General features: G+C 45.4%; 2 protein-coding genes across 3 annotated transcripts; both read right to left on the reverse strand.

Annotated features, from left to right (window-relative positions):
• Nucleotides 1-1,129: 1,129 nt before the first annotated feature.
• On the reverse strand, nucleotides 1,130-5,175 carry LOC137100196 (G-protein coupled receptor family C group 5 member D). Its single transcript, XM_067477851.1, is given in 5 exon segments — nucleotides 1,130-1,902; nucleotides 2,059-2,114; nucleotides 2,922-3,270; nucleotides 3,272-4,133; nucleotides 4,881-5,175. Coding segments are annotated over 4 exon segments (1,290 nt in total). The 5' UTR covers nucleotides 4,067-4,133; nucleotides 4,881-5,175; the 3' UTR covers nucleotides 1,130-1,812.
• A 954-nt stretch (nucleotides 5,176-6,129) lies between these two features.
• On the reverse strand, nucleotides 6,130-16,172 carry pde6hb (phosphodiesterase 6H, cGMP-specific, cone, gamma, paralog b). 2 transcript variants are annotated; one of them, XM_067477852.1, is made up of 4 exons: nucleotides 15,855-16,172; nucleotides 14,168-14,254; nucleotides 7,908-8,065; nucleotides 6,130-7,829 (listed from the first exon to the last, which is right to left on the reverse strand). In XM_067477852.1, exons 2-4 carry the CDS (start codon nucleotides 14,183-14,185, stop codon nucleotides 7,712-7,714), a joined length of 294 nt encoding a protein of 97 aa, XP_067333953.1. In that variant the 5' UTR covers nucleotides 14,186-14,254; nucleotides 15,855-16,172; the 3' UTR covers nucleotides 6,130-7,711. The 2 variants fall into 2 exon arrangements, with proteins under 2 accessions (XP_067333953.1, XP_067333954.1); XM_067477853.1 differs by lacking the exons at nucleotides 14,168-14,254; nucleotides 15,855-16,172 and adding an exon at nucleotides 8,999-9,112.
• Between the last annotated feature and the right edge of the window lie 8,944 nt (nucleotides 16,173-25,116).

Consider the following 25,116-nt stretch of genomic DNA (forward strand, 5'->3'; position numbering starts at 1 on the left):
GGTGATGAAGCACATTCCCAGATAAGTTCCTTTTCTTTGGCCCTATTGTCTCACGCTTATCATTTTCTTTTCAGCGTGTGACTGAAAACTATTCTAACGTCAGGGAGATAAAGCAGAGACGTTAAACAAGAGTCACTTGCACCTTTTCAGTCGCGTGGTGAAGGGAACATTTTTACTTCTCCAGACCAAAAATCTTCAGGGGCTCTCGGAGCTTCCTGCTCGTTGCTGCTGAGGGGAACAATCTGGAACGATCCTTAATTGCATCTGGAGTTAATGTCCGTAAATGGGTTGGATGTGGTGGGAAACCTCATATCTCTGCTAATTGCTCTAATGCACAAGAGGCCAATTGGCACTTTGATGGCATGTTCTGTCTGAGTAATTGGAGTCGGGCTAATTGGAAGAATACGTTGAAGGTTGTCTGATAAGGGGAGGTGGGGGGGGATAACATCTGCTGAAGGGAGGGGGTGACCTTTATGAATGGCAGAGTCACTGTGGGAGTGAATGTGGAGAACACACCATCATGAACTCAATGGGAAACTATAGATTCAAACGATGCACCAGAGGCAGCAGGTCAGATACAGTGTCATTGGTTCCTTATGAGAAACTTACCATCTGTGACATTTTTTTTCTAGTCTTGACTGATCAGTTACTGGGTTTTATCTTTTTTCCATTTTTTTTCTTCCTTTCTTGCATCTGCTTTAGGTATTTTTTCATTTTAATGGGCATTTGGTGTCTTTTACTTTAATAACTATCTGTCTTTGCATCTGCTTTAGTTCATTTCGTCTTTTAATTGTATTATTATTCTAACCTTTAACCTGTTTTACCTAACTTTGTGTTTTCATTCCGTGTCTTTTAATGGAGCTGTCCATTCTTCAACAAGAAGTGAACAGTGTGTTCGTGTGTCTCTCTCTGTGCCTGCGTCATGTCGTCCATCCATGACTGTACTGCAGCTCACACACTAATCATCCTTGTTAAATTGAACTAGTCACTTTTGGCCGGTTCGCTCATGTCTCACTGGTCACGTCTAGACGTTGCCCCCTGGTGGCGTAACAGTGTTACAGCCACTGCTTTGGTCTCACCGTGCAGATGGGGGGGCGCAGCAAAGGCTTGCAATTATTCACATCCTGGCTTTTGTAGGTTAAACTTTTATTGACACAACAATGCACAAAAACATTAAAGTGTGTATTAGTTGTATGTCCATGTGCCTGGAACAGGTTTTACATTTTTTGGGGGGGGGGGGTCAGCACAGCATCGAGAAGCTGCAATGTAACTTTAAATCTGCGGATGTTAATCAGTGATGGCACAGAGGTCCCACAGAACTGACAGCCCTCCTGTCCTGCCGTCCTCCTGTCTTGTTTCATCTCATCTAATTCATGTCTCCTTTCTTCTCCTTGCGTCCGTCCTCTGTTCCGCTCACAGATGTCTCTGCTCTGCTCAGCAGTTTGGCACCTTCAGAGCGACAGTTTCACGCCTCTCCTATCACCTCAGGGCTATTACATACCATCTCAGACTAGCACGCCATGTGCACGCCGCACACACTAGCACAAAGCCTTGCTTCCACTTGTGATGTGGATTTTCCACCAGGAGAAAAGTGGACTAGATTAACCCATCCAGTCTCGGTGATGGCACTCGGGCAGATGACTCATCCTGGAGAGTCTATTTTTCTTTCTTTCTCTCTGGACAGGCAATTTAAAAATTTGAAATCACATTTGCAAAAGTTAAAAAAAACACTGATCAAGAGGTTTTGGGGCCGGGCACAGATTAGGGCATTGTTGGGTGATCCACAACAATCAGTTTGTGTGGGAAAGGATTTCAATCCTGTTCGTAATATTCGTCATACGGTTCGCTGTAGTTGGTGGTCTGAGGCCGAGGAATGGTGAAATCTTTGTCGTGGTCGATATCCTGAAACACACACACACACACAAATATTCATCACACCACTGCAGTTTCCACCAGGATAAACTCTGCTTCACTTGGCCATAGTCGGCCGCAGTTAAAGGTCACAGTCCTTAATTGCAGGCTGAGTTAGATTGTTAATCCAGAGGCTTTATTACTCACTGTCATGGAGAATTCCGACTCGTAGGGCGATCGGAGCGAGGGGTCGTGTCTCCTGCCTGAAGGGAGACGTGTGATACCGTTACAGCTAATTATCAGTTCGTTATAAAAGTGTTCATCATAAAGGGCCACAGTGGCAGCACAGCTGACTGATAGGAGTTGGACACGGGCTCTGTGTTCATTAATAAGGACGTCGCCAAGCAAGTCTGGAGTCAGTGATCCGACTCAGAAATACCCAGTGTGTTTAAACTGTATTGCTAGTAGTATGGGAGGGGGACACGAAACAGTCAGTTAGCAGTTAGACCCTTTTTCATGTGAGATTTTAATAAAAAAAAAAACTTAAATTCTGTTTCATCAGGTGTTTGTATTTCTAATAAAATGATCCTGCAACATTTTCCACATTAAAGTAGCTTCTTTATAAAATACTGCTAAATTTCAAAGCCGCTACAGCTACTTACATGTGGACATTTTCTGATTCCTTTATTTTGGACAGTTGGTAAAATGTAATGTGTGTGTTTTTTGAAATATATATATTAGTCCATAACTTATCTTAATGTGCAGAGCGTTGAATGTTCTGTGACCCAGCTGCATTCACCAATCTGGCAGCAGTACAGAATAAAAGGCTTCCCTTTTTTTTCTAACCGGTTAGATGGATTCAGTTGTTGCTGCTTGACTGTTACGTTTCACAGCTTCTTATTTAGTGTAATTTCGTCCTGACTAATACCTGAAGGGCTTGGCAGAGCATAGGGAGAGGCAGGGCAGGATGACGTGAGTCCTAAAGTTGTAGCTTTCAGTCTTTCATCAACTAAGCCATTGCGCAGATTATTCGCCAATTTAAAAAAAGTTCTTTGTTGCCCGTCACTCACCTCTCCTCTCTCCTTTCCTGTTCTCTCCATCACTCTCAAAGCTTCCGTTTTCTTTTCCCTCCTTCTGACTGGCCAGTCCCGGGATATCAGCGTTGGGGCTGGTCCAGCCGACAAAGCTCAGGGGCACATTTTTGGACTTGCCTCCACCCCTGCAGAGGAAGGCGAACTGGGACAAGCCGTGACCCATCAGTAACACCCAGCCATTGGCCACCAAGGCGATGCTAAGCACCGGGTCGTCCCATTGCGGTTGATGGCCCAACTTGGGATTTCCCTTGGTGAACATGGTGATCCACACCACCCAGATGCTGGCAGACAATAGGAGTGTGATGAACAGCATTGTAGCCTGTACCCCGCCCCAGCTGGTTTGTGGGTCCTGTGTAATCATAGCTGTATGTGGAGCAGGAGCGGCACAGGAGGTGGAGGGAGAGGATCAAGCTGATAGCTAGGAGGCACAGAACGTAGATCTGCAGCATGGCAAACTCCTCCTGGCTGTAGTAACATGGATTCTTGTCCCGGACCAGCACCACGATCAGCCACTCGGTAGAGATGATTACCTGCACAGTGAAGAGCCCCAGGGCAGCGGCGGGCTCCCCCCATCCTTGGATTGCTTCGAATCCCAGCAGAGCGAGGGAGCGAGCCAGCAGGCAGGAGTAGGCCAGAGAAAAGAGCACGTTGAAGAGGAAGATCCTGGTGGGGCAGGTCTGTGGGGTGAGACGGATGATGAAGGAGAAGGTGATGGCGAAGATCCCAGCTGTGGCAAACAAAAACAGGGTCATGGAGGCCACTGGGCCGCCGATGCGACTGCGTTGTTGTCGTAAGGAGGCACAGAAGCACAGAACCCAGAACACCAGGCCAAAGAGGAGAAACATGCTGAACAGAAACCCTGAAGTGGCCAGGGTCTCCACAATGATACCCCATGCTGCCCGCCGGTCACACAGGTACCTGTAGATGGCGTTCAACCCTTGGCCACAGCCTGGCACGCCGTTCAGGGAGAAATCATTTGAAGCAGCAGGGGAAGTGGTGGAGGTGTTGGTTGTGGGACTGGCTGAGCTGCTGTTGGTTGACTGGCATAGACAGGTGAGTGGGACGTAGAAAACGAGGAGGAGCGGGAACAAGGCTGTGTGCTCCTGAGATAAAAAAGCCATGTTCCCAGTAATCGCTGAGTGTTCAGCCCTTCTTGTACCTGTCGTTTAATATGGCAGCGCTGTTCTCCTGAAACAAAAAGCACATGTCAGCACAAAGTTCGCAGGCATTTTGCTGAGCACACGAACATTGTATTGACTAAGGGTGACGGGTCACACAAACAAAGGCTGAGACATCTGACAGCAAGACGGGAGAGAAGAGGAGCGGGGAGCGTAGAAACAAGCCAGGACAAGGCTGAAGATTGTGTCGGCCGAAGCGAAGGCTGGAGGAAAAAACAGCTGCAACCCGGAGGTGGCGGCAGACGTGACCAATTCTGCTGCATCAGCACATGACGCAGAAAGCTAAAGCCACACGGATCACACGCAGACCAGACTGCACAGGTTGTAGATGAGATGTTCACTCCTGATAGCTGACTGCCACTTCCCCAGCCCACAGTTTGGCCTTTGTTACAGCCTCCTGCATTCAAATATAACCTTTGTAGTTCTGCTTCATACCCTCTGACTACGGCTCGTGCTCTCAACTTTGTCCTGATGTCCGCCTTCATTTGGATAATTGTCGGGAGATCAGAGTGGGGAGAGTGATTTGTGAGAAAGTGGCTGGAAGGCCATCAGTTTTACATTATTTCCATCTTGATATAGGGGAGTGAGGGATTTGAATGGGAGTCGAACACGAGTTGATGTCGAAGTGCACATACATTTCTAATTGTGGGAGAAATAATTCTCTTGTTAGAAAATGTAAAAGCTACACCTCACGACCAAAGGCCACCTCTCACTCGTGAACACTTCCTTGTACAATCCTAAAAATCGAGCCACCTACCTTATGGTGCTTCTCGATGTTTTCTCCTCTACCCCTAAACTCCTGACTTGAATTCAGCTGGAGATCCTGCAATAATCGCTGAAGCGGCTGCTTAGCATGTAGCCATGCAACTCCTATCCTGATGATGTGTCCATGTGTCTGCCAGCTCCAGGCAACAGGAAGAGCACGAGGCGAGGGAAGCGATGAAGCCGCTGAGGCCTGAAGCCACTGGGAGAGAGCGATTGTTTCCACCGTGCATCAACAGGTTGCACAAGAGCAAAGAAGCCTGCACCTCTGCTCTCCCCTGGATCTCCTTTGTGTCCCTCCCTCAAACTATAGGTGGGGCTCGCACACCTGGGGGTGATGATGCACAAATACACAGGGGAGGGGGAGTTCGCTCCTCCCCTGTTTATGAATCCCATTTCCCATATGAATTTGCATCCCATGTCTAGATAACCAGCACAGCGTATCTGGATTAACCGGAGTGTTCTGTTGTTGCAAGGAGGAGGAGTAGGGAGGAGGGAGGAGGGGGTTTAAGGTGAGTCCAACTGACTCATCCCAGCCTCACCTGCATGCAGAACAGGAGCCGTCATCGCCTTAGTTACTGGGAAGTCAACAACAAATAAAACGGGCGAGTTGGCCCCAGGGAGACTTGTGTCAAGAAAAGACTGTTGGCTTTTACAAGCCCGTACGTATCACCCTCAGCTCGTGCCTGTACAAGCACATTCATGGGGTGTGTTGAGTTGAATCTGAAGTCACTCTTCAACTCTGAGCCAGAGGTTCATCGTTGCCACTGTGCATGTTGTTTGTCTGTGGGAAAAGTTGCAGGTTTGGGCTTTTTACGCACGCCAGCAGCACAGCTCTATGAAATCTCAATGGGTCGAGCATCAAGTCCCAGGCCATGCACCAGCTAAGCCCTCAAGTGAGACACGGCCAGCGCCAGCTCTCTGTGTCATCCCACTGCTTCCCCCACTGGGTGGGTTAAATGCAGAGAAATTATTTCGCTGGGACATGTACAGTATGTGTGGTTCTTGTTATCTCAACATTCAATGGCAATTATCAGTTCTTATCAGAACCACATCTATGGTAAAGAAGGTACATATTCATATTTCTGGGCTCTGCAAGTCTCGATAATGCAATACCATGCGTTATGGTGTTGGTCTGGTTTTGGATGGCACCTTGATGCTTTACTTTTCTCATTAAAAATGAGGGAAAAGATCGTGGGGTCACTTCAATAACACTGGCTAAAATAACATTAATTCAACATATAAAACTGGACAGGAACTTGCGTGCCTGGTCTCAAAGCCCTGTATTTTGGACACCTGATGTCACTCTGGCAGTCTGCCATAATAATATGGCCGCTAAAATGTCTCCCCAAATGTCTTACTCGTAACTGAACATGTCAGTAGGTAATAGGTTTCCTGTCAAAGCACATCCAGGGCTGATAAAGGCCGATTGATCTCCATTCAGTGGCATGATAATGCTGGAATTGGCTGATCTGCTGTTTTCCATGTTCCATTTTCCACGGTCCCGCGCTGACGGTGCGACGCCAAAAAGAACCGAGAATCGAACGATTGACCCTGTTTTTTTTTTTGTGTGTGTGTGGTCGACTGCTCAACCAACTTAAGCTAAAGCAACACGATTAAGGACCAAATACTTGAAACACAACTGCAACTAATGAAAAAGAGTTTTTCGAATAAATAATGTCATACTGACAGACGCCCTTTTCACTTTTGACTTTATTGTGCAATTTTTATGCAATATTTCTGAGCCAGATCTCATGCACAGAAGCAGCTGATAAACATCTTTTTTTTTTCTTTTAAAAAGAACATCTTTTTTTTTGTAAATACTTGCAACACAGTCATCTGTTGTCCAATGAAGAGTCTGGTCCAAGTGTGTGTTGAGTTAAGGAAACATTATATTTATCACTGATCCTTATTAGAGGTGATCAGACACCAGTGTACTATGGTTTCTGATTAGAATAGAAAGTATAAGACATTTAATCAGTCTGTGTTAAACCGAAGGTGGAAAATGAGGATGGACAACATCCCGGTCACATCATCTTTGTTTGGCGAAAGAAGAGACACGAGTAGGAAAATAAACACATTTTACGGCAGCTATAGGACAAACCAGCTCACAGGACATCGTCTGTGGTATTGTGCTTGTGACACGAAACACGTATTACACAGTATACGTCTTTATTTTCTCTACAGAGGGGCAGGGGGCTCAGACAGCAGCAAGGACAGACAGAGATGGAGAGTGGGCTAAAGGGACGTTCCTCCTCCATGATCACATGAAACTGCACTCTAGTTTTCCCCCTAATAGCGCGTTGAACGCTCTCCACCAGTGGCCTGGTGCACAAGCGGTACAAAATTCAATGCCGAGTACAAGAGGAACACAGTACAAAAGGTACAGAGGTTTAACACTGAGAGTAAGATATTTACATTTTAACAGGCAGCTAGAAGCAAATACAAGCTAGTGTCGACCAGTGTTTTGCTTGCGTCCTTGCCGTGGGTGTGAAAAGGGGGAGGGAGGGGTGGAGAGGAAGAGGAGAAGTCAGGAGAGGGCTAGTGTACATGGATGAAGGGAAGTGGAAAAAGGTGCACAGTTAGTTTTTCTCGTCTTCCCATTTCAAGCATATATACTGTAAACAGCATCATAATATAATAATAGTATACAAATGTTAGTATTATTACGCTGTGCAGCCACTCAGTGGAGCAGAGCATGAGGTAGATAGACGAGAGGGCGTTAGGGGGTTCGCCGGCAGCCTTATCGCGACGTGCCGAGCCGAGGTGCAGGGGGTTAGACGGAGGAGAGGTGCAGGCAGGTGAGGAAGGCAGGAGGCAGCCGGTTTAAATGATGCCGTATTTGGCCAAGTCGCTGAGCTCCATGTCGCCGAAGGCTTCCCATGGGCACACCACCGTGAAGTCCGTGCCCAGACCCTCCATGCCGGGGATGTCATCGCCAAAGCTGGAACAGAGAAAAGCATGAGGTGAGTGGTGTGAAGTGATCCGACTCAAAGTGGACTTTAGGCTTTTTGGCTTTTACCCCTTCTGGCCTGGCTTGGGGGCCTTGCTCTTGAAGGTGCGAGTCTGCCTCTGCTTGAACTTTGGCGGGCCCTTCTTGGGTGTGAGGGGGCCACCCGGGCCGGCGGGAGCCAGGGCGCTTCCTGCAGGGGGGCTGGCGTTCATTTCTGCTGCGGATCTCTGGAAGACAGAAGGTGTTTTTGAGTGTGTGTCCCGCCCCCTCCTCTGTCTCTCGGCTATGCTCCGTTAATCCTGTTCCTCCCAGCGCTTAATGCCAATCAGTGGAGATTATACAGATTAGGTTAAACACCCTGATTAGCTCTAATCCCACTGAAATCCACTGTGCCCTTTCCAACAACATGGTGTGCAGTCAGAAATCGACCTCTGGTCTTGGCCTCAAAACTCTTCCATTAGCTCAACAGCTCAGACATCAAACTTTAACCAACTGACCCCTGAAATCCGAGCTGCGGTTACATCATCAGCCAATTCCTGCGTATTTTCTTTGCCACGTTTGACACAAGTCTGTTTGTTGACTGAATGAACCATCAGCCAGTAAACAGCCTGTCATGATGCTATTTTCTCTGCAGCAGCCCCCTGATTAAGCTCTAGTCTGACTGATAAGGCCATTAAGGCCATTTGACTAAACCAGAACACCCTGGTTTGGCACATTATGCAAACCAAACATGTGCTGCCTCCATCAGCACCAGCAGATCTGGACTAAAGCTGCACGGTGGAGTTGCTGTGTTCTCAGCATCCATCGCTGCGATTGTTGCCACCTGAATCAAAGCTTATCACCAGGGGCATCAGGAAACACACACACACACACACCTGTTCTCCTCTGTGTTTTAGTTTCAGCCATTTCGATGGTTCTGTCAAACCACTTTCTAGCCCCCTTAGTTCTGGATACTTAAGATACTATCTTGTCACTTACGCTGAGCCTTAGCTTCAATTGTGAGTTCTGACTTCCTGTATTTCCTCCAGTCAATAATCCACTTCGTCAGTGCTGCAAAGTTTAATTTGCATCTACAGACGGATGCAGTTAAAACATTCCTCAAGCGGCAGCTGCTAAACACAAGATGCACTGTAAGCTGTAAAATGTTCCTTGGCTCCTACCTGTTGTCACAGATATCCTGAGAGGATACCGCCAATCTCTGTTCTGAGCTGGTTCCTTCTTCTCCTTGATTTTAAGAAGCCTGCTGTCTGCACCCTGCTTTTATATGTTCAGCCCTAATCCCCACAGCCTCCTGTTCCCAGCCCCCCCCCCCCCCCCCCCCCCCCCCCCACAGACACACACACACACACACACACACACACACACACACACACACAGATGCTACCTGCCACTGTTCCCATCACTGCACCACCAGTGTTCATGGATTTCATGGAGTTAATCCCTCTAAACCTCAGCACTGCTGCATTTAGCTGCCGTGAGGAGGCTACGACCTGCTGCTCACACTTCAGGTCCATGTGAGAAGCACTTTTCACATGTTGTTGTCCAGCGAAGCCGCCAGTGGCCAAACCGAGCATGTTACAGAAAAGATTACTTATTATATTATATGCATATATCATTTACTGATTATGTCGGTTGGGAAACATAATTACATTTCTAATATAGAATAAAATCATCAGTATAACTGATTATTTAAAGAACCACTAAGTAACATGTGATTTACTCAAGTACAAGAGTAGCAGTACTACAGTAAGAGTGATTTCAGAAAAAGTATTTAAAGAGTTATAAGATCCACATGTGCCTCATTAATAAAGTTTCCGCGCATATTTAAAAATTTCAGACTAGTTCATGTACGGATTCCAGGAGAGAACCACAAAATTATTCAGAAAGCTGATTCCTGCTCTGTTTGCTCTTTTATGCGTCACTTTTTATTAATTCAACACCTAAAGCTGTCGGATGCATGAAGTGGGACAAGTGCAATATTCCCATGTGACACACTACGGTTAGTGCTGAGTTACTTTCCGTACTTGTAGTTTTTCTAAATTAGAATGAATTCAGTGGCTGTTTTTGCTGTGTTTGCAGTATTTACACACAGCATCTTAGGAAACAGGAGCTGACATTTGATCCTCACCGTGTGCTTGTGCTTTTGTCTTAGACTGAACTGTCTCTGACTTCATGACAGCCATAACTAAAATGTGCCTCACCTGATGTGTGTCGGCTCTTGTTTTAATCATTCGGAGCATATTCAAAGAGAGTTAAAGGACAAAGCCAAATTCCGGTGGGAAAGAACGGCGTGAAGTTCAGCGCCTGTGTGTGGAAGCTGTTGACCTAAAGGGAGGAACCCGGATCAGGCGTTTTGGAATCAGGACAAACACTGAGCAAATGTAGTGACACAAAGAAAATAAGTCACTTCCTTGTTTCACTCAGACAAATCCATGGCACTGGAGAACATTAACAGGGAAGCAGCTCTGTGCATCTTCAGCATGGATCACGTGTGTAACACACTGACCGAAAAAGGGAATCATTATTGGAAAAGCCGCAGCTATGTAAAAAAGCTGAGCATCACCAACCCTGCAAAACATTTCGAATCAAGACTGGATCCATTTGGTCCAATGTTATTTGGAATGTCCAGAGCAGCTGTAGGATTACTACAGTTTCATCCTCATCCATGTGCAAGTGGAGGCACAAGCAGCGATTGCAGGAAGATGCTGGTGCACATGGTCTCTGGGCCCAAAAACACATAAGGTGTGAGGATCATTCTGGCAACTTTAGAGGCCAAGTACTCAGTTTCCTTTCTGTATGTGAGCCGCTGAGCATGTACGTGAAGCGTGACAATGCTGAGGCAGATAGGAGCGTTTTACACAAACTAAGCATTTTCACTAGATGACGGTGCGTAAAAAGAAGTCGCCAACTCAACCTGAGTTCGAACATGAAGGTCGCTGCTAAATTGCAGGACAGCAGCTCCAATAGTTCTTGAGACATTTCAGCCAAAGCATCAACCTGCTGGTGGCACTAGAGAAAAAAATGAGTGTTTCAGTAGAATTGATCCTCTGGTAACTGACTTTCTTTGCAGTCCGTCCAGTATGTTTCAGTCTTCACCAACGGACTCACATCCCTGTAAAGCCTGTTCCTGCACGCAGCTAAATTAGCATCTTTTTAGCACTTTGCTCCGTAAGATTCTGGTCAAAACTGAGCTTTACTGCCTTCGAATAAGTTAATGCATCATAATTCCACCTAATCTTCATCAGCTGTCATCACTAATCACAATTATCCTTCCAGTCTGTAGCTTTCACAGTCAGCTATTCACCTGAAAGTGGAAGCAGGGACCATAATCATGAAATGCAGGTTGTTTTTGTGCAGAAGCTAATTATTATAGCACAGTATGTGATTGGATTTGATGTTGATCGCGGCAGTTCCAGCCACATGCTGGGTGTATTTGTGAGATCAGGGCGGCGTGGAGGCCTGATCCTAACGGACGAGGACGGGACTGTGGCTAAGCCTCCTCAATAGCCTCTTAACAGCACAGGCTGCAGTTCAGCTCCATGTGATGTAAACTCGGGCTCCTCAGGCTGTTGGAAGCTTCTGGTTGCTGCTAAAAATGTCAGGACGTCTCGTGTGTAGTGCGTCAGTGCTGACAGGTCAGTTACCTCCTGCCTTTTTTAAGCTACAGCTTATGGGTTTGATACAATACAGGGGCAGAACCAAAGGGGGAGGGGGGGAGGGGCAGACAGCCCGACCTTTGCAGTTCCTCAAACTATAATTGTGCAGCCAATGTGCACTTAAATTAAAAAACGTTCTTGCATTTGCATCTCATGAAACAGAAACACTTTGATTGGATCTTTTCTCTTTGACTTCAATTTGTTGCTGTAAGTCGCTTTGGGACAGAAGTATCGGAAAATGGCTGAATATAAATGTTAGCTGAACTGTAGCTGCTACATTCCAGCTCGTAATTTGTCTTTCCCTCGTTGTTCTGAGTTACTGTCTATTTGGGTTTTATGCGTCTGTGATTTAAGTCACATTCGTAGAAACGCTGCCGTCTCTGTAAATATTTGATGATGTGCAAAACCCCAGATACCACCGCGCCACCTCCGTAACGCCTGGCACAGCATGATGGGAACCAGGGTTTGAGGTGGCCTGCTGTTACTGACTCACTCATGGACTCGCCTCCTCTTTGCAGCTGTAACGCCGAGAAAAAGTAAAGTGCCGAATGAGCACTAGTGCCTAGTTCTGTTGCCAATAAATTGCACATCTGCAAAGGTGCGATCCAGATGCTTATGGAAGATCACTGGTCTGACACTAAATCCATCTCATGAGCTGTGATACATAAAGAATATTAATCATGTGACATGCTTTGGAGCACAGATACGATCCGGTGCACTGATGCTGTTAGATTTTAATTAAACTGTAACTGTTTGAGACCCTCTCTTGTGGGGAGTTCCCCTCCCCTAATTCTTCAGTAGTTTCTTGTGCAGACAGGAGCAAACTATGGTTTAATCGGTGTCCTGGGTTGAAGGGAATCGTGCAGTATTGACAACTCGCCCTTCACCACCTGCCTGTGCACCACATGCTCATAATTAGATTATCGTAAAACTAGCGCTGGGACGTTGGTGTAAGGCCACACTTTACATGTCCAGTACGTGTGAACCGTTTTACAGCTAAACATCATCTAAACAGACGTTAACTGCAACATTCTTTTAGGAAGCTTTTCAGTTCCCGTGGGCTCTTCGATGAGCCCCACGTGTCGAGGGCCCACAGGACGTGATCTGTGGGATGCATGGAGGTTTGAGTCGCATCCTGCAGAAAGTACAGAAAACCAAAAGTGACTATTCTCAACATGTGAACTTGTTTTTGTTTAGTTTTTTTCTACTGCCAACCTACTGTAACTCTAGATGCTGAAATGTATCTTAGCCTCTGTTAGCAGTGTGTCCAAAAACCACTGTTCCACCACCAGATGGAGGGTCAAACCCACGCCCACCCACCTCTTTTAATGGGGCAGTGTGGGGGCCATAGAGGGTCCTGGTGAAGTGTTCTCCCCCTGTGCACCGACGGTCGTTGGCATGGCTCACAGAAATTCATGTCACGTGCACCTTTGCCCATTCATGCAAACACATTATGCATTTCCATTTATTTCTGGATCAGCCACGCTGCTCTCAGCTTTGAAGTGCACAATCCCTTCAGTTCTAGCCGGAATCTTTTACTTTTACGGCAACTTGCAAGTTCTTTTATACTTGTATTTGCCCGTAGAAGCTATATTCATTTTGTATTCTATTTGATTAACAGGGATTTTACACTTTTGCTATATTGGCATTTTCAGGCAGCCGTCTATGCTTCCGCTGTTAAATAAGACTCAAAGAAATATTAGATGTTGGTTGCGAGCCACACACATCACAGTGTGAACTTTGTGTGTGTTTATTTGCCCTGATCGTCGGTGGGTCACTTTATGTGTCTTGTCCCTTTTCTTTTCCTGCAAACACACGTTCTTTTCGCAGTAATAATCTATTTGCCTCCAGTGACGCCATGAGTTTTCCATTGTGTGCTTATGTTATGTAAGACTCTAAGAAGCCTGCTGAGCTAATAGAACACGGGGAAGAGTCCTGTAAAAGGCAGATTGACCTGAATCTCATTTCAGAGGATTATGTTGTTTGTCCAAACGAAGCAGTTATCTGAACATTTTCAGGAGCCGGTTAAGTGTCGTGTCCGTCCTTTGCTGAGCACAAACTCTGCGTGAACTTTAATCTCTTTGACCATGTTTTTCAGTGGGGTTTGTCATTTTGTTCCATTCCAATCCACCCACTGATGTGATTTACCCAAACTCTTAAATATCTAGTGGGTATGAGAACTTTTCATTCACAGAATGTAGGAAGGAAATCAGCCATGCAGTGAGGCCCGTCTGTCTAACTATGCACTGTCCACCTTTTCCTCTGAATCTCATCACTGAGTCGCTGACAAGTGGGATTCCAGTGCATGAATCCAGAAACCTTTCACACAAGAGTCACAGCGAGGTCCCTGCCGCCCTGCAATCGAGTTATTTCCCACCTCGCAGACTGAGCGGAGCTTCGAGCTGCATATGCAGCAGCAAGCATGTGGGTGTGCAATTATTAATATGGCATATTTTATTTGAGTCAGGAATGGAAACATTGGGCCAATGGGCAACTTGGCTCAGCTGCAGCCATTATGTAGCAGAGTAAACACTGGGATTCATGATGCACAGAATCTGCTGAACACTATTTATTGAAGCCCGACCTTGGTTTTTAATGGTACATGAATCAGGGATGACAGCAAGGACACGATGAGAAATTGTTGTTTTTATACAATATTCCATCCAAACAAACCTTGTATGGCGTCATCATCCGATGAAGAACGTGTTCTGAGGCCCGGTCAACGTGCTGAGGCAGGTTTTAGCAGAGGTCTCACATCATCTGCAGGCAGATTCATGGTCAGAGCACAGACAGTAATGTAGTTGGTTAAAGTACAAGTGGTCAAATCAACCACGGCCTTCTAACAAAGTTTATCTGGAGTTCACAGGCTGTAAAAGTAGTGTCTTTATTTTTCCTGTAGTCACAGACTGTGGTCCACTTCATTATAAAGTGTTTAACTTGGTTTCAGAGTCGTGCTCTGATCACATGTCTGAGCCCTGTAATCACTGAACATGTGCAGCACAATTAAAAACACTTGGAGCTTAATTCAGTTAAAAACAGTAATAAGAGACTAATTAGAAATAGGAAGTGCTAGAAACAGACAGGATGGGATGATGATGAAGTCCAGACCAAAGTGTTTGGTCACTTTGTCTGTAGTGAACTGTTGCACTGATGGCTGCCCACCCTGAGGCTGGTTCTGCTGGAGCTTTGTCCTCTCCACTGTGGCCTACAGGGAATTGTTGGGTTCTCTCTATACATCTTTATAGTCTCGACTTCATACTGCAAAGTGCCTTGAGATGACTTTGTTGTAGAAAAAAAAAAAAAGTTGAAATTGGCATTGAAACATGATTCCTTGACACATTTGAGGAAGCGAAACAACAATTCAAATGAAAGTTCAAACGACGTGGAGCTTATTTCCTATATCTAATACCTAAACTCAGGCCTTCTGGAAACGGAAGACCTTAGTCCAACACGAGTTTGGGGAACCAGCAGAGAAACAGATCACTGAATTCAATCCACGCAAACTGCGAAACAGTTTCTAAAATCATTAGGATGAGCACAGAAACTCCCAGAAAGAACGGAACAAAGAGAGATGAAAAATATCCAAATAATAATGTGATCTTTTACTCTTTTTTAATGACTTTAACCCCAGATTGAATGCATCATATTTCAGCTTTGGTGTTAAACATATTTCTACACATAAAACACTGAGGTCCATCTGCACCGTGAGGCGTGAGATCCAAAACAAAATGGGCCAGAATTTTGCTTTGAATCGCGCAGAACGAGAGCGAGAATAAACCTTGCTCTGACTCGGGAGGTGTTTTCATCCCACTGCAAAGCAGCAGCTCCCCCTTCACACTTCGGGAAGCCCACGTAGTGATAGTAGTGGAGCCAAGTGCTCAGAGTGGGTGTGGAGCAGCAGAGACAGGTCCAGCAGGGCACAAACCCAACCCGCCAAGGTGAGGCGCAGTGCAGTGGGATGAAAGGGGACGGACTCTAATCTGGGCTTTAAAGCTTCCACTGGCATTAGAGCAGCACACTTATTAGATTAAAATCTGTTCTCCTCAGAGGGAGATACTAATTGGATGTCACCAAATCAGAGAGCCTGACGTCATGGCACAGGACAGGATGGCAGAGGTGGACGGTGCTCACTCGGGCCTGAAAGCAGTGGGAACGGCATTAATTGCAATTAAAGAGACTGAGGCTGCACACGCAAAACCTTCTGGTGAAGGTTTTAATTGAGCAAAAAAACGCTCTGCATCCATGTAACATGCACTCACAATGTTCTGTGTGTGTTTGTATGTGATGCCTCACACATCAGCAGAATTAATGGTTCTGCGGTAATTAGGTTCCTCACCGCCTGCGTAGAAATGGCACAAACCTGAAGGTGAAGAAATCCGTCCCTGCTACGCTGCAACCAGCACTGAGAGCTAGAAGGTGGAAAAGGCCAAAACAGATAACGAGTAGACTTTTTTTGTCTGTGCGTGCGGATGCAGAAAAAAAGCCATCAACGATTAAAGTGAGGCGGTGGAGGAGAGCAGAGGTTCCTCGGTGCGTCCCTCAGAGGGGCATGAGAAGAAGCTTGCTTAGAGCTGATTGCACATTCGTGCTCAGGCTTCACTTTTCAATGGCGTAGAGAGAGAACACGACGTTCCTGCACCTTCCCTGTCGTCTCATTTCACATTGTACACATGTTTCCTGCCGCTTCCTCCCTGCCTGCAGCTCTGATAAATGTTGCATTCACTTTGGGGTCGGAGCGAGGATGAGTGAGACATGAAAGCTTATTTGTGGCTCCCTTTTATAATTTGCAGCAGCTGCGTATTTGCTGCTTAAAAAGATGCTGAAATTAATGACTTAGCTGATATTCAGAGGCTGATTTATTACTGCGCCGTCAATGCCATATACATTTAGCATCCACAATAAATGTGCTAATTACTTCTTTTACAGCTGAAAGCCTTTGAAAAGGGGACATCTGTTTATGGCGATGCTCTTGTGTTGCGCAGATTTCTGCATATTTCACCACCATCACATGCACAGCAACACAAACACACAGTTGGACGGCTCACGGTGCCCGTTGCTGCCACATGGCCTGATATGCTGCTAATGAACAAGATTAATGTGTAGTTATATGTTTATGTCTTCGAATGCAGCTCATGAATGTACAATCTGTTCAGCTTCGTTATTCAGGCTCATGTGTGTGTGCGTGTGTGTGTGTGTGTGTACATGGCAGGATTTGCCCCTTGGCTACAGCTAAATATCTCATTTTCAGCCCACAGTGTAGTAATGTGATCATTAATGCTTTGCAGAGCCTGTAACAACGTGATGGTGCACGTTATAGATCCTATATGCTGTGAGACAATAAAATCGACTCCATGCTGAGCATTTTAAACCGAGAAAACATACTCCGTGACCCCACCATGCGCACATGGAGGCTGCTCCCTGATGGCTTCTCTCCAGCACAACAAAAGCCCTGTGCAGTACATGATGCTCAGAAATGTATGATCGTGGATGTGTTTCTGGAAAGGAGAACTGGGCAGAGCCACAGCAGCTCAAGGGGTCAGGGGGTCAATAATCACTGTGAACATTTCTTGCTCCTGGTCTCTGGATTCACTGGAGTCCAGTCCAGGGTGGAGCAGAGAGGTTTGGTGCAGATTTTTAAAACAACAGCAGACCCGGACGGTTTGACATAAGACAACCACAAAAGATGCTGAGCACGGAGTGATGCGCAACAATCATAACGAAACTCAAAACGACTACAAAGAAACACAACTTAACCACAAAGAAATGCACATCTGCTCGACTACATCATCCCTGCATCTCTGCCAGAGTCGCTCTGCTGCATATTTTGCTTCTTGTGCGCCACACACTGAACTTAGACTGCCAGCTGCAGGCATCTGGAGCCAAGGTGGAGGTTTCCCCCCAGGGCCTCACACTGCTGCGCTGAGCAGACACAAAGCTGCAAAGATAGACTGTGCAGATAAGAGGTCCCACAGAAAACCAGCGAGAAACGAGGCGTTGCAGTGAAGAAGCAGCGGGGGAATAGTACTTTCCAGCCCCTCCCCACTTACTAACATCTCATTAGCAGTCTTAGCTGGAAGCTCTGAGGGAGTCAGAGGGAGGTCATGAGACCCCCAGAGACACACACTAACAGAGAGGCTCTCACTGAGCTTAATAGCATGAAAGTCCAGAGACATGAAAAGGCTCAGAGGGACGGTGTCAAACGAGGGTTTATGAGGAGACGCTTTCATACACTCGCATCAAAACACCAATTCATACGTGGTTTGAAAACGAGAAGCCAAAATTCTGCCTCAATCTTATGGTCTTATGCTCATCGTATGTGTGGTGTGTTTTTTTTTTTAAGGAAAGGTTTGGTATTTTATTTGCTTTGGCAGGAGAGAAGAGGAGTGATGGAGGGAGCATTAAACAAAGCTTCAGTGAGGATTCAGAAAAGAGGAGGAGGAGGAGGAGGAGGAGTGGGACGGAAACACTGATTTATTTTCATTGCTCCATGTTACATGTTGTGGTAGTTGCTCTGTTTCTCCTGCAGGGGGCGCATGAGCTTTAAACAGCAGAGCTGCAGCCGCCTGCAGCTGAAAATACCTTCACTGTGGCAGGAGAGGGTGACAGAGGACAGTCAGTGTGGTTTGTCACTGCTGGATATCTGACCACAGCTCAGCATCACTCTCACTCTGTGCATACCAGAGTCAGCTATATATAAAGAAAGAGGGTTTGCGACTCGGTGTGTGGACATTGTCTATTGTCTGAGCTTTGGGTGGTGCAGTGGGTCTGATGCTGAAATGCTGAAAACCTGAGCTTTGTATGAATCGTTTGAGTCATGGTGCCATAAGATGCACTGCAGACATCCGCAACTTTCAAACAAGCTTAACAAGTTTCTCTTTTCAGCTACACGCACGTTTCACCGGACCATCACTGTCCATTTGCATGTCATCGAGCCTACTGGGACTTTAAGGTGCACAGAGAGTGTTAATTTTTCTTGTTTGTTCAGTTCAGCTCAGTTAAGAGGCCAAAAAAAAAAATTGTCATAAACAGACACATAACAGCCATAAATAGACAAAAACAAATGACCACAAATCGCCAAAGACACAAAAACGGACCACAAGCATTTGCAAAATGATCAAAACTATCTCACCGAGGCCAAAAACAAGCACAAACTACTAAAATGCCATGATGGGCCTCGTTCGTGGTCGTTTTTTGGTCTCTTTCAGCCAGTGAGGTCCTAGCAATTGTCTGTCTGTGCCCAGGGGCCCTTTGTCTCATAGTTCGTCCATGTTAACTCGCCTTTGCTGGAGATCAGGAAAAGCTTCATTAACCACACGTGTAAACAGAAACTGCACTCAGTTCCTATAGTGGATCAAAATGTGCCGTAAACACTACAATAAACACAATAGTTCACAATTCAGGAGACTTTCAGGAAAGTAAATGCATCTTTCCATAGTGAGATGTTCTTTGACTGCTTTACGTGAACGTATTGAGGCTCCCACGATGCCACGTAAACATTTGAGAGCTGCAGGTGGTGGTTTAATGGAGTTACGAGTCTGCAGCAAAGTTTTCTAAAAGCTGGTGGCTCTCGTGAAAGCAGTGGTGTAAAGTACATGTAGCCAAGGGCTGTTTTGAAGTAGGCAAAGATGTTAATGCATCAATAAGCCAATGATATTTAGCTTCTGAAAATAATTCTGAATTAAGTACTTCTACTTTCAGCAGGTATATTTGGACTTTAAATAACTAAATTGCATTCTGAATTCTGAAAAAGCTACATGGTAGAACCTTTAAGGATGTTCACAGTCTCTTTGCTTGGGCTTCATTTAGTTTTCGTTTGGTTTTTAATCTTATCTCCAAAGCAGGACGATTACAGAGACATACATCTATCATCACATGTCCAGCCTTGTTTCTTCAGGGATTCGTTTCTCCCACAGTGTGCTGCCCTAAAATAAGAAGGACCCTGGCTGCCTGCGTGTCACCAGTCAGTTGCAGGCGATGTGTTGGTTCACTGCTTGGCCTGTTGTGTTAGTGGCCACATATTTGTGATTAGAGTGACTGCGTCTGACAGGAGAGAGAAAAGATAGGAAGCTGGGCTGAAGTAAAGAAGTCACACAAATAGATGACGTGCATGTCATCATCCCGTCAGAAGGAGAGTGGTGTGAAGGAAAAGGAGAAAAACTTTTTTTAAAAGAAGCTTTTCAAATGTGCACGATGAGGTGAAATTTGCAGCAGCGGGTTTTTGCGTTTGGTTGTGTTTTATCTTTTCGCAGTGAGTTTCTTCATTCTGTGCACACGAAATTGAGGAAGGTGTTTTAAAAATGTGCTTGTGTTTTGTCTGTTTGCATGTGTTTTCTTCGCACTGCTTTGCTTTGAGCTCTCAGGGCCACTGTAAGGAAGGACCGGAAGAGCTGCGTGTCATCTGCATAGCGATGATTGGAACAGCTGGATGAGCGGGTCAGGGAGCCGAGGGATGGGATGGGATGCGAAGTGTCCACAGACAAGACACTGAATCTTACCTGTCGTCCACAACAATTTATTGATCCCCATGAGGTGACTGCAAAACAAAGCAGTTTTTTCCCACAACAAAGGGTTTAAATAGAACTAAATTATGAAGCATAGCTAATAGGCTGCAGTAGCCTCCTTTATTTCACACTCCCCACATACATCAGCAGTATGAAGCTTGCAGTTGTTCAAAGCTCATTCAAACCGAGTGAATCACAGCTACTAAGGCTTTTAAACAGGCCTTCAAACTACAGCTTACAGAGAAGCCAAAAGCCAAATATATCCACACTGTTTACAGCCACATTTAAGATGATAAAATGAAAATATCTGTTTGTTTAACTTCGGTCTTCTTATCTAGTTTAAGGACTTGAAGAATCCGATATTGTTTTTAGGTCACATTTATGCAGAAACAGGCAAAACTCTAAAGGGTTCACAAACTTTCAAGCACTGCTGTACGGTATACAGCACATGTTTACTGTATGTACTTTTTGGTTGTCCACAGTCAGCTTGAAGTCCAGCTGTGAAGTTTAAGTTTAGAATCCCAAAAATAGCAAATGCAGAGTCCAAGATCTTGGACTTTGGCTTTGGATAATAAGCAGGACTGCATGGCCAAGAGGACCAGATGCAGAGCAACAGTGGAGGAGATTTTTGAGGGATGAGGAAAAATGATGATTTCGTTTTAGGATAACGGGAAGAGAAGTGGAATGAGATGCTTTGCTAAACAGACAGGACTAATAGAAGAAGGGAAGTGGGATCGTGGAGGTCAGTGTGTTTGTGTTTGGATCTGACTTGAGGGAAATTCCTTCCCAGCTGACTGCACAGGACATAGCTTTTCCCATCCTGTTGTTGCACATCTTTGAACTCCGTGGCCTTTAATAAACAGTGGAGCGGTGCCTGCAGTTGCTTGTTTGTGTTAAGTCATTGCTATCTGATGCAGTGTGTCAGTGTGGCAGCGGTGGGTGGTTTCTGCTCGCCTGCAGGTTAATTTGTGAGTGTTGGCTCCTCAGAAAGGCTGCAGGACACCAGAGTCAATAGCTCACAGAGGTCTTATGAGAAATACAAGCAGATTATACTGAGCTGCAACGCAACACACACACACACACATGCTCCGCTGAACACACAAACAAGCAGCAAAGTCTCCAGAACCGACCTCAATTGTTAACACACTGAGTAAATACTTATGGAAACGCTTTGGTCCTTTTTAAAAGTCTTTCTTTGGGCAAAACTAAATCCCAATTGCTGCTGAATTAAATCAAGACTTCAAGACAAAGAAACGTAGACAGTACTGTGCATGAAAGCTCATCTGTTATCACATGTTATCACATGTGAGCTGCAGATGGATGTGGAAGAACTATGCAAGACTCAACCTGATGCTTTGACCTCTAATTGAGGCAATTTACTCCTATTAAAATTTAATAAGATTTCTCTGTAATAACAGGTTTGTCAGCTTTGCGAAGATGTGAAAGATGTGAAATAATCAGGAGTTTTGCTTGGAACAGTGTGATAAACTCAGCCTCTGCAGAAATTCCGATGGAGTTAATTCTGGATACAAATCTTGTGAGTCATGGGTGGTTTGAGATTTGAAATCAAAGTCTAAACATTCATTAAGCCACGGGAATAAATATTGGATCTAAATCTGTTGTTTATCATCAGAACCATGTTCATATGTTTAGGCTGACGGAGAGGAGCCTCAGAGCTTTAATAGGTTTTAATATTGTTCGTGTGAGGAAGTTTTTATCAATTTCTAAGTTCAACCTGAATCTCATGAAGTAAATCTTAGGGGATTTGCAGCCGTCTGCTGCAAACTGTCTGCCTTCATTAGTGGGGAGGCGAAGAGCCCTACAGAGCCCACTGCTGTTCCCGACAAAGAAGCTAAAATGGCACCAGTTTCTACTTTCTACTGTTTTTGGCTTAAATCACTCAAATACACAGGATTTGAAATGTGCAAACACGGCAGTTTGGTTGGGGCTAAGCAGTGGGGGTTGGGCACTAAATCATGATATTAAGATCAGTAAAAAAAAGTCATAGTCTGCCTTAAAAATCAGTACTTCCTTAACATCACAGCATGTGACACTAGGTTACATTAAGGAAGTGCTAATCCACCAATCCAACCTGCCTGATGGGGAAGAAAAGTGTCTTTTCCTTCAACAGTGTTTGATGTTGTTTTGAGTTTTTGTGGATACAGAGTTATGCATCTCTTTCCAACAACCCTGGGCCCCTAAACTAAACAGTTGTTTGCGATGTTTTGATGTGTTGTGTTGGAGCCAAGACGTCAGTGCATTGATGTGAAGCTAGTGGACACGTGTCTTCTTTGGCTGATCAAAAACGAAATGTGCTGCTGCATTTTGGACCATCTGTAGATGTTTGACCGTGCTGCAGTAGTTCAGGTACAATATGATCAGGGCCTGTTTAAGGAGCTGGATAGCATAATCGGAAAGGTAGAGGGCAGATCTGCTGCCCGAGATCTGGTCAGTAAAGCTTAGTTGGTCATCAAGGACCCTCCCATATTTGTGGGGACAATCACTGGGGATCCTGGTAGGTGGAACATCTGACTGGAAAAAACAGAATTTCTGTCAGGAAGAGGACGAGTTGAAGATGCCCAAGAGGTAGGCAGACGTGCGATGAGACAGTGGAGTCTTCTGGTGGAGAGGACACGAAGAGCTGTGTGTCATCAGCATAGCAGCGATAGGAAACGTCATGTGAGTGGATGAGAGAGTGCAGGGATTTGGTGTAGCAGAAGAAGAGAAGAGGGTCAAGAACAGAGCCCTGTGGCGGGATACGTGCCTCTGCCGAGACACCTTCAAGGTTCACTCAGATAGGACGATACCTGTACCACACTGTGCTCGAGTTACTGTAAAGTCCAGTCATTTCTTTTTGTTTGGGTTTGTCTTGTTATTTGAGTTTCAGCCACCATGATAATGTTTGTAGAGACAGAAACTATTTCTGTAAATACAAATACTGTATCTGCTCTGCAACACCAAGCAAACCCTGTAACTCTGAGTTTAAAAGGTCACTTTTGTTCCCCACAGGGCATCAATGCCAAAAATGCCTTGAAACGGCCACATAAAATAAAGTTCACGTCAATACCACTTGATAAATACTTTATTAATGACTTTTTGTGTTGTCCATATTTCTGAGCCACCTCCAGGAAAATGTCTATTTTAGCCATGAAGGCTGGAGAGTTGATGTGATACAATGTACTTTTCTGCAAAAAGCAGAACTATTTATCTGCTTTTTATTATGACTGAATGTACCACTGAATCCAAATCCCGTAGATTTCGATTTCAAAAGCAACGAACTATTACAAAGAAAAGCTGCCTTTGAGATGCGTGTGTCCTTCATGATGCCACTGTTACGCAACACGCAGAAATCGGCTTGGAAGTTTTGCTGACATTCATATGGCAAAATTCACAGCTGCAGGACAACAGAGCCGTCAGAGGCTCATCGGAGGAGGACAGTCCTGAGTAATGTCTGTCCTTTCTCCTGCTCCAGTCTGGCCCGGATGCTCCTCCATCCCACGGTCTGACAGCCCGGGAATGAGCTTACATCACATGATGTTTTCACCAACTCCATCTGACTCACTCACTTCTCAATCCTGTCCACTGTTTTCCTACACAGTGTCAAAGTGAACCACAGCACTGACCATTAAGAAAATAGGGCAGGAAAAAAATATCCGTCTTTGCCGGTTAAGACTCGACCTCTGGGGGGGGGGAGTTGCTGCTGGATTCTTCTTTGTCTTTGTGGTGCCCCCAGAGCCACAGAGCCCGGCCTGAGGTAAAACCACAGAGGGGAAGACCGGCCTCAGCCCAGACAGGTTAGGATGTGTGTTTTGCAGACTTCATTTGGTGATTTTACACGTGTGGTCACAGCCGTATTAGGAAACGTCCCTATTTTCTCGTGGCTGATTTCAGTCTGTTTTCTCTCCCCCGATGCTCATTCTTTCCCCGTCTGTTCACATCCTGCACTTCTTCCACGTGGGTGACATGTCTTCCTCCCCATATGTTCGCTGCCGAACTTCACCACCTGAATCCGATCCAGGATTTTCCCCCAGCTCCAAGGTCCCACTGCGTTTCTCGCTCCCTCCTACCTGCTTTACTGAAATCACATTTAATCGCCGCTATCACCAATTCCAACCAGATGTACCGTACGGGTCTAGCGTGTTAGTCACGGCCTTCAGGCTCAGCCTCTCCTCAGCGACTCCCTTCCTGTTTTGCACTGCACTCTGTTTTTCATTTATAACGTATGCAGTTCTCTGGCACAGATCGCTGCCTGCAGAAACCCAACTCTGGCTCTCTGAACATGCATTCATAACATGTCTCCAGACCTGAGAGTCTGCTTGTGGTGCGAGGTGCAGAGAGAGATTTTCTTTTTATCATGCATTCACCCACAAATCTGCTTTAAATTCTAGAAGAAAACTATTCTTTTTTTTTTTTGTTTCCTGTCCTACTTTGTGCTCTGCAAGCAGAATCTGAACCTTTAATATCTGTTAGTCTAGTAACACGACGACTGCAGCCACAGAGCCAAAAACAAACCCTCCTCTCCTCCGCTATCTCTCCATGGGGGTTTATCTCCATCTTAATGTCCACCCTAATGTTTATCCGTCTGTCTGCTCTCTGCTTCCTGGCAAACGCCTGTTCTCCTATTCTGGTTTGTTTGCTCTCAGACGGCTTATTCTCAGAGCCTCAGTGAAAAGTGATGTGGTGTTACGTAACGCTCTGATATACACAGAGGCATGTTGTTCCCACTCTAATGGGAAAGTGAAGTGCAGTTTGTGCAGCAGAGATTAACTTTGTTTAGAAGGGATGTAACTAAAATTTCAAACCCTTTTGGGAAACCAGGGACACTGTCCAACATATAAAGTAGGGACCCTGCCTTTGTGTACTTCTCTGCACCCAATACCAAGTTAACCTCTGCAGGTAGGTGGAGGTGGTTTAGAGCTTTTTTAAGATGGACAGTCATGTTCATGTTTCTCCAGAATATTTAAAAATGCTTTAATATTTAAAACGAGTTGTTTTAGCTTCATGATCCTCTGTAGACTCTAAAGTCCGTGTTGTCCACGCTTCTCCATCCAGGACCTCACCCTGAATCCCTGCTTAGTTTGTATTTTTGCCTTTTCTTTTAGTTTAGTTTAGTTTAGTTTA

The sequence above is a fragment of the Channa argus genome, chromosome 15 (genome assembly GCF_033026475.1).
Source record: "Channa argus isolate prfri chromosome 15, Channa argus male v1.0, whole genome shotgun sequence".
In the NCBI taxonomy this organism is placed as follows: domain Eukaryota; kingdom Metazoa; phylum Chordata; class Actinopteri; order Anabantiformes; family Channidae; genus Channa; species Channa argus.

What these genes read in the sequence shown, in the direction of transcription:
- pde6hb (XM_067477852.1), bottom strand. An exon ending in CCCAAGCCAGGCCAGAAGGG is followed by an intron (nt 7,830 to 7,907) that starts GTAAAAGCCAAA and finishes TCTCTGTTCCAG; the next exon opens with CTTTGGCGATGACATCCCCG.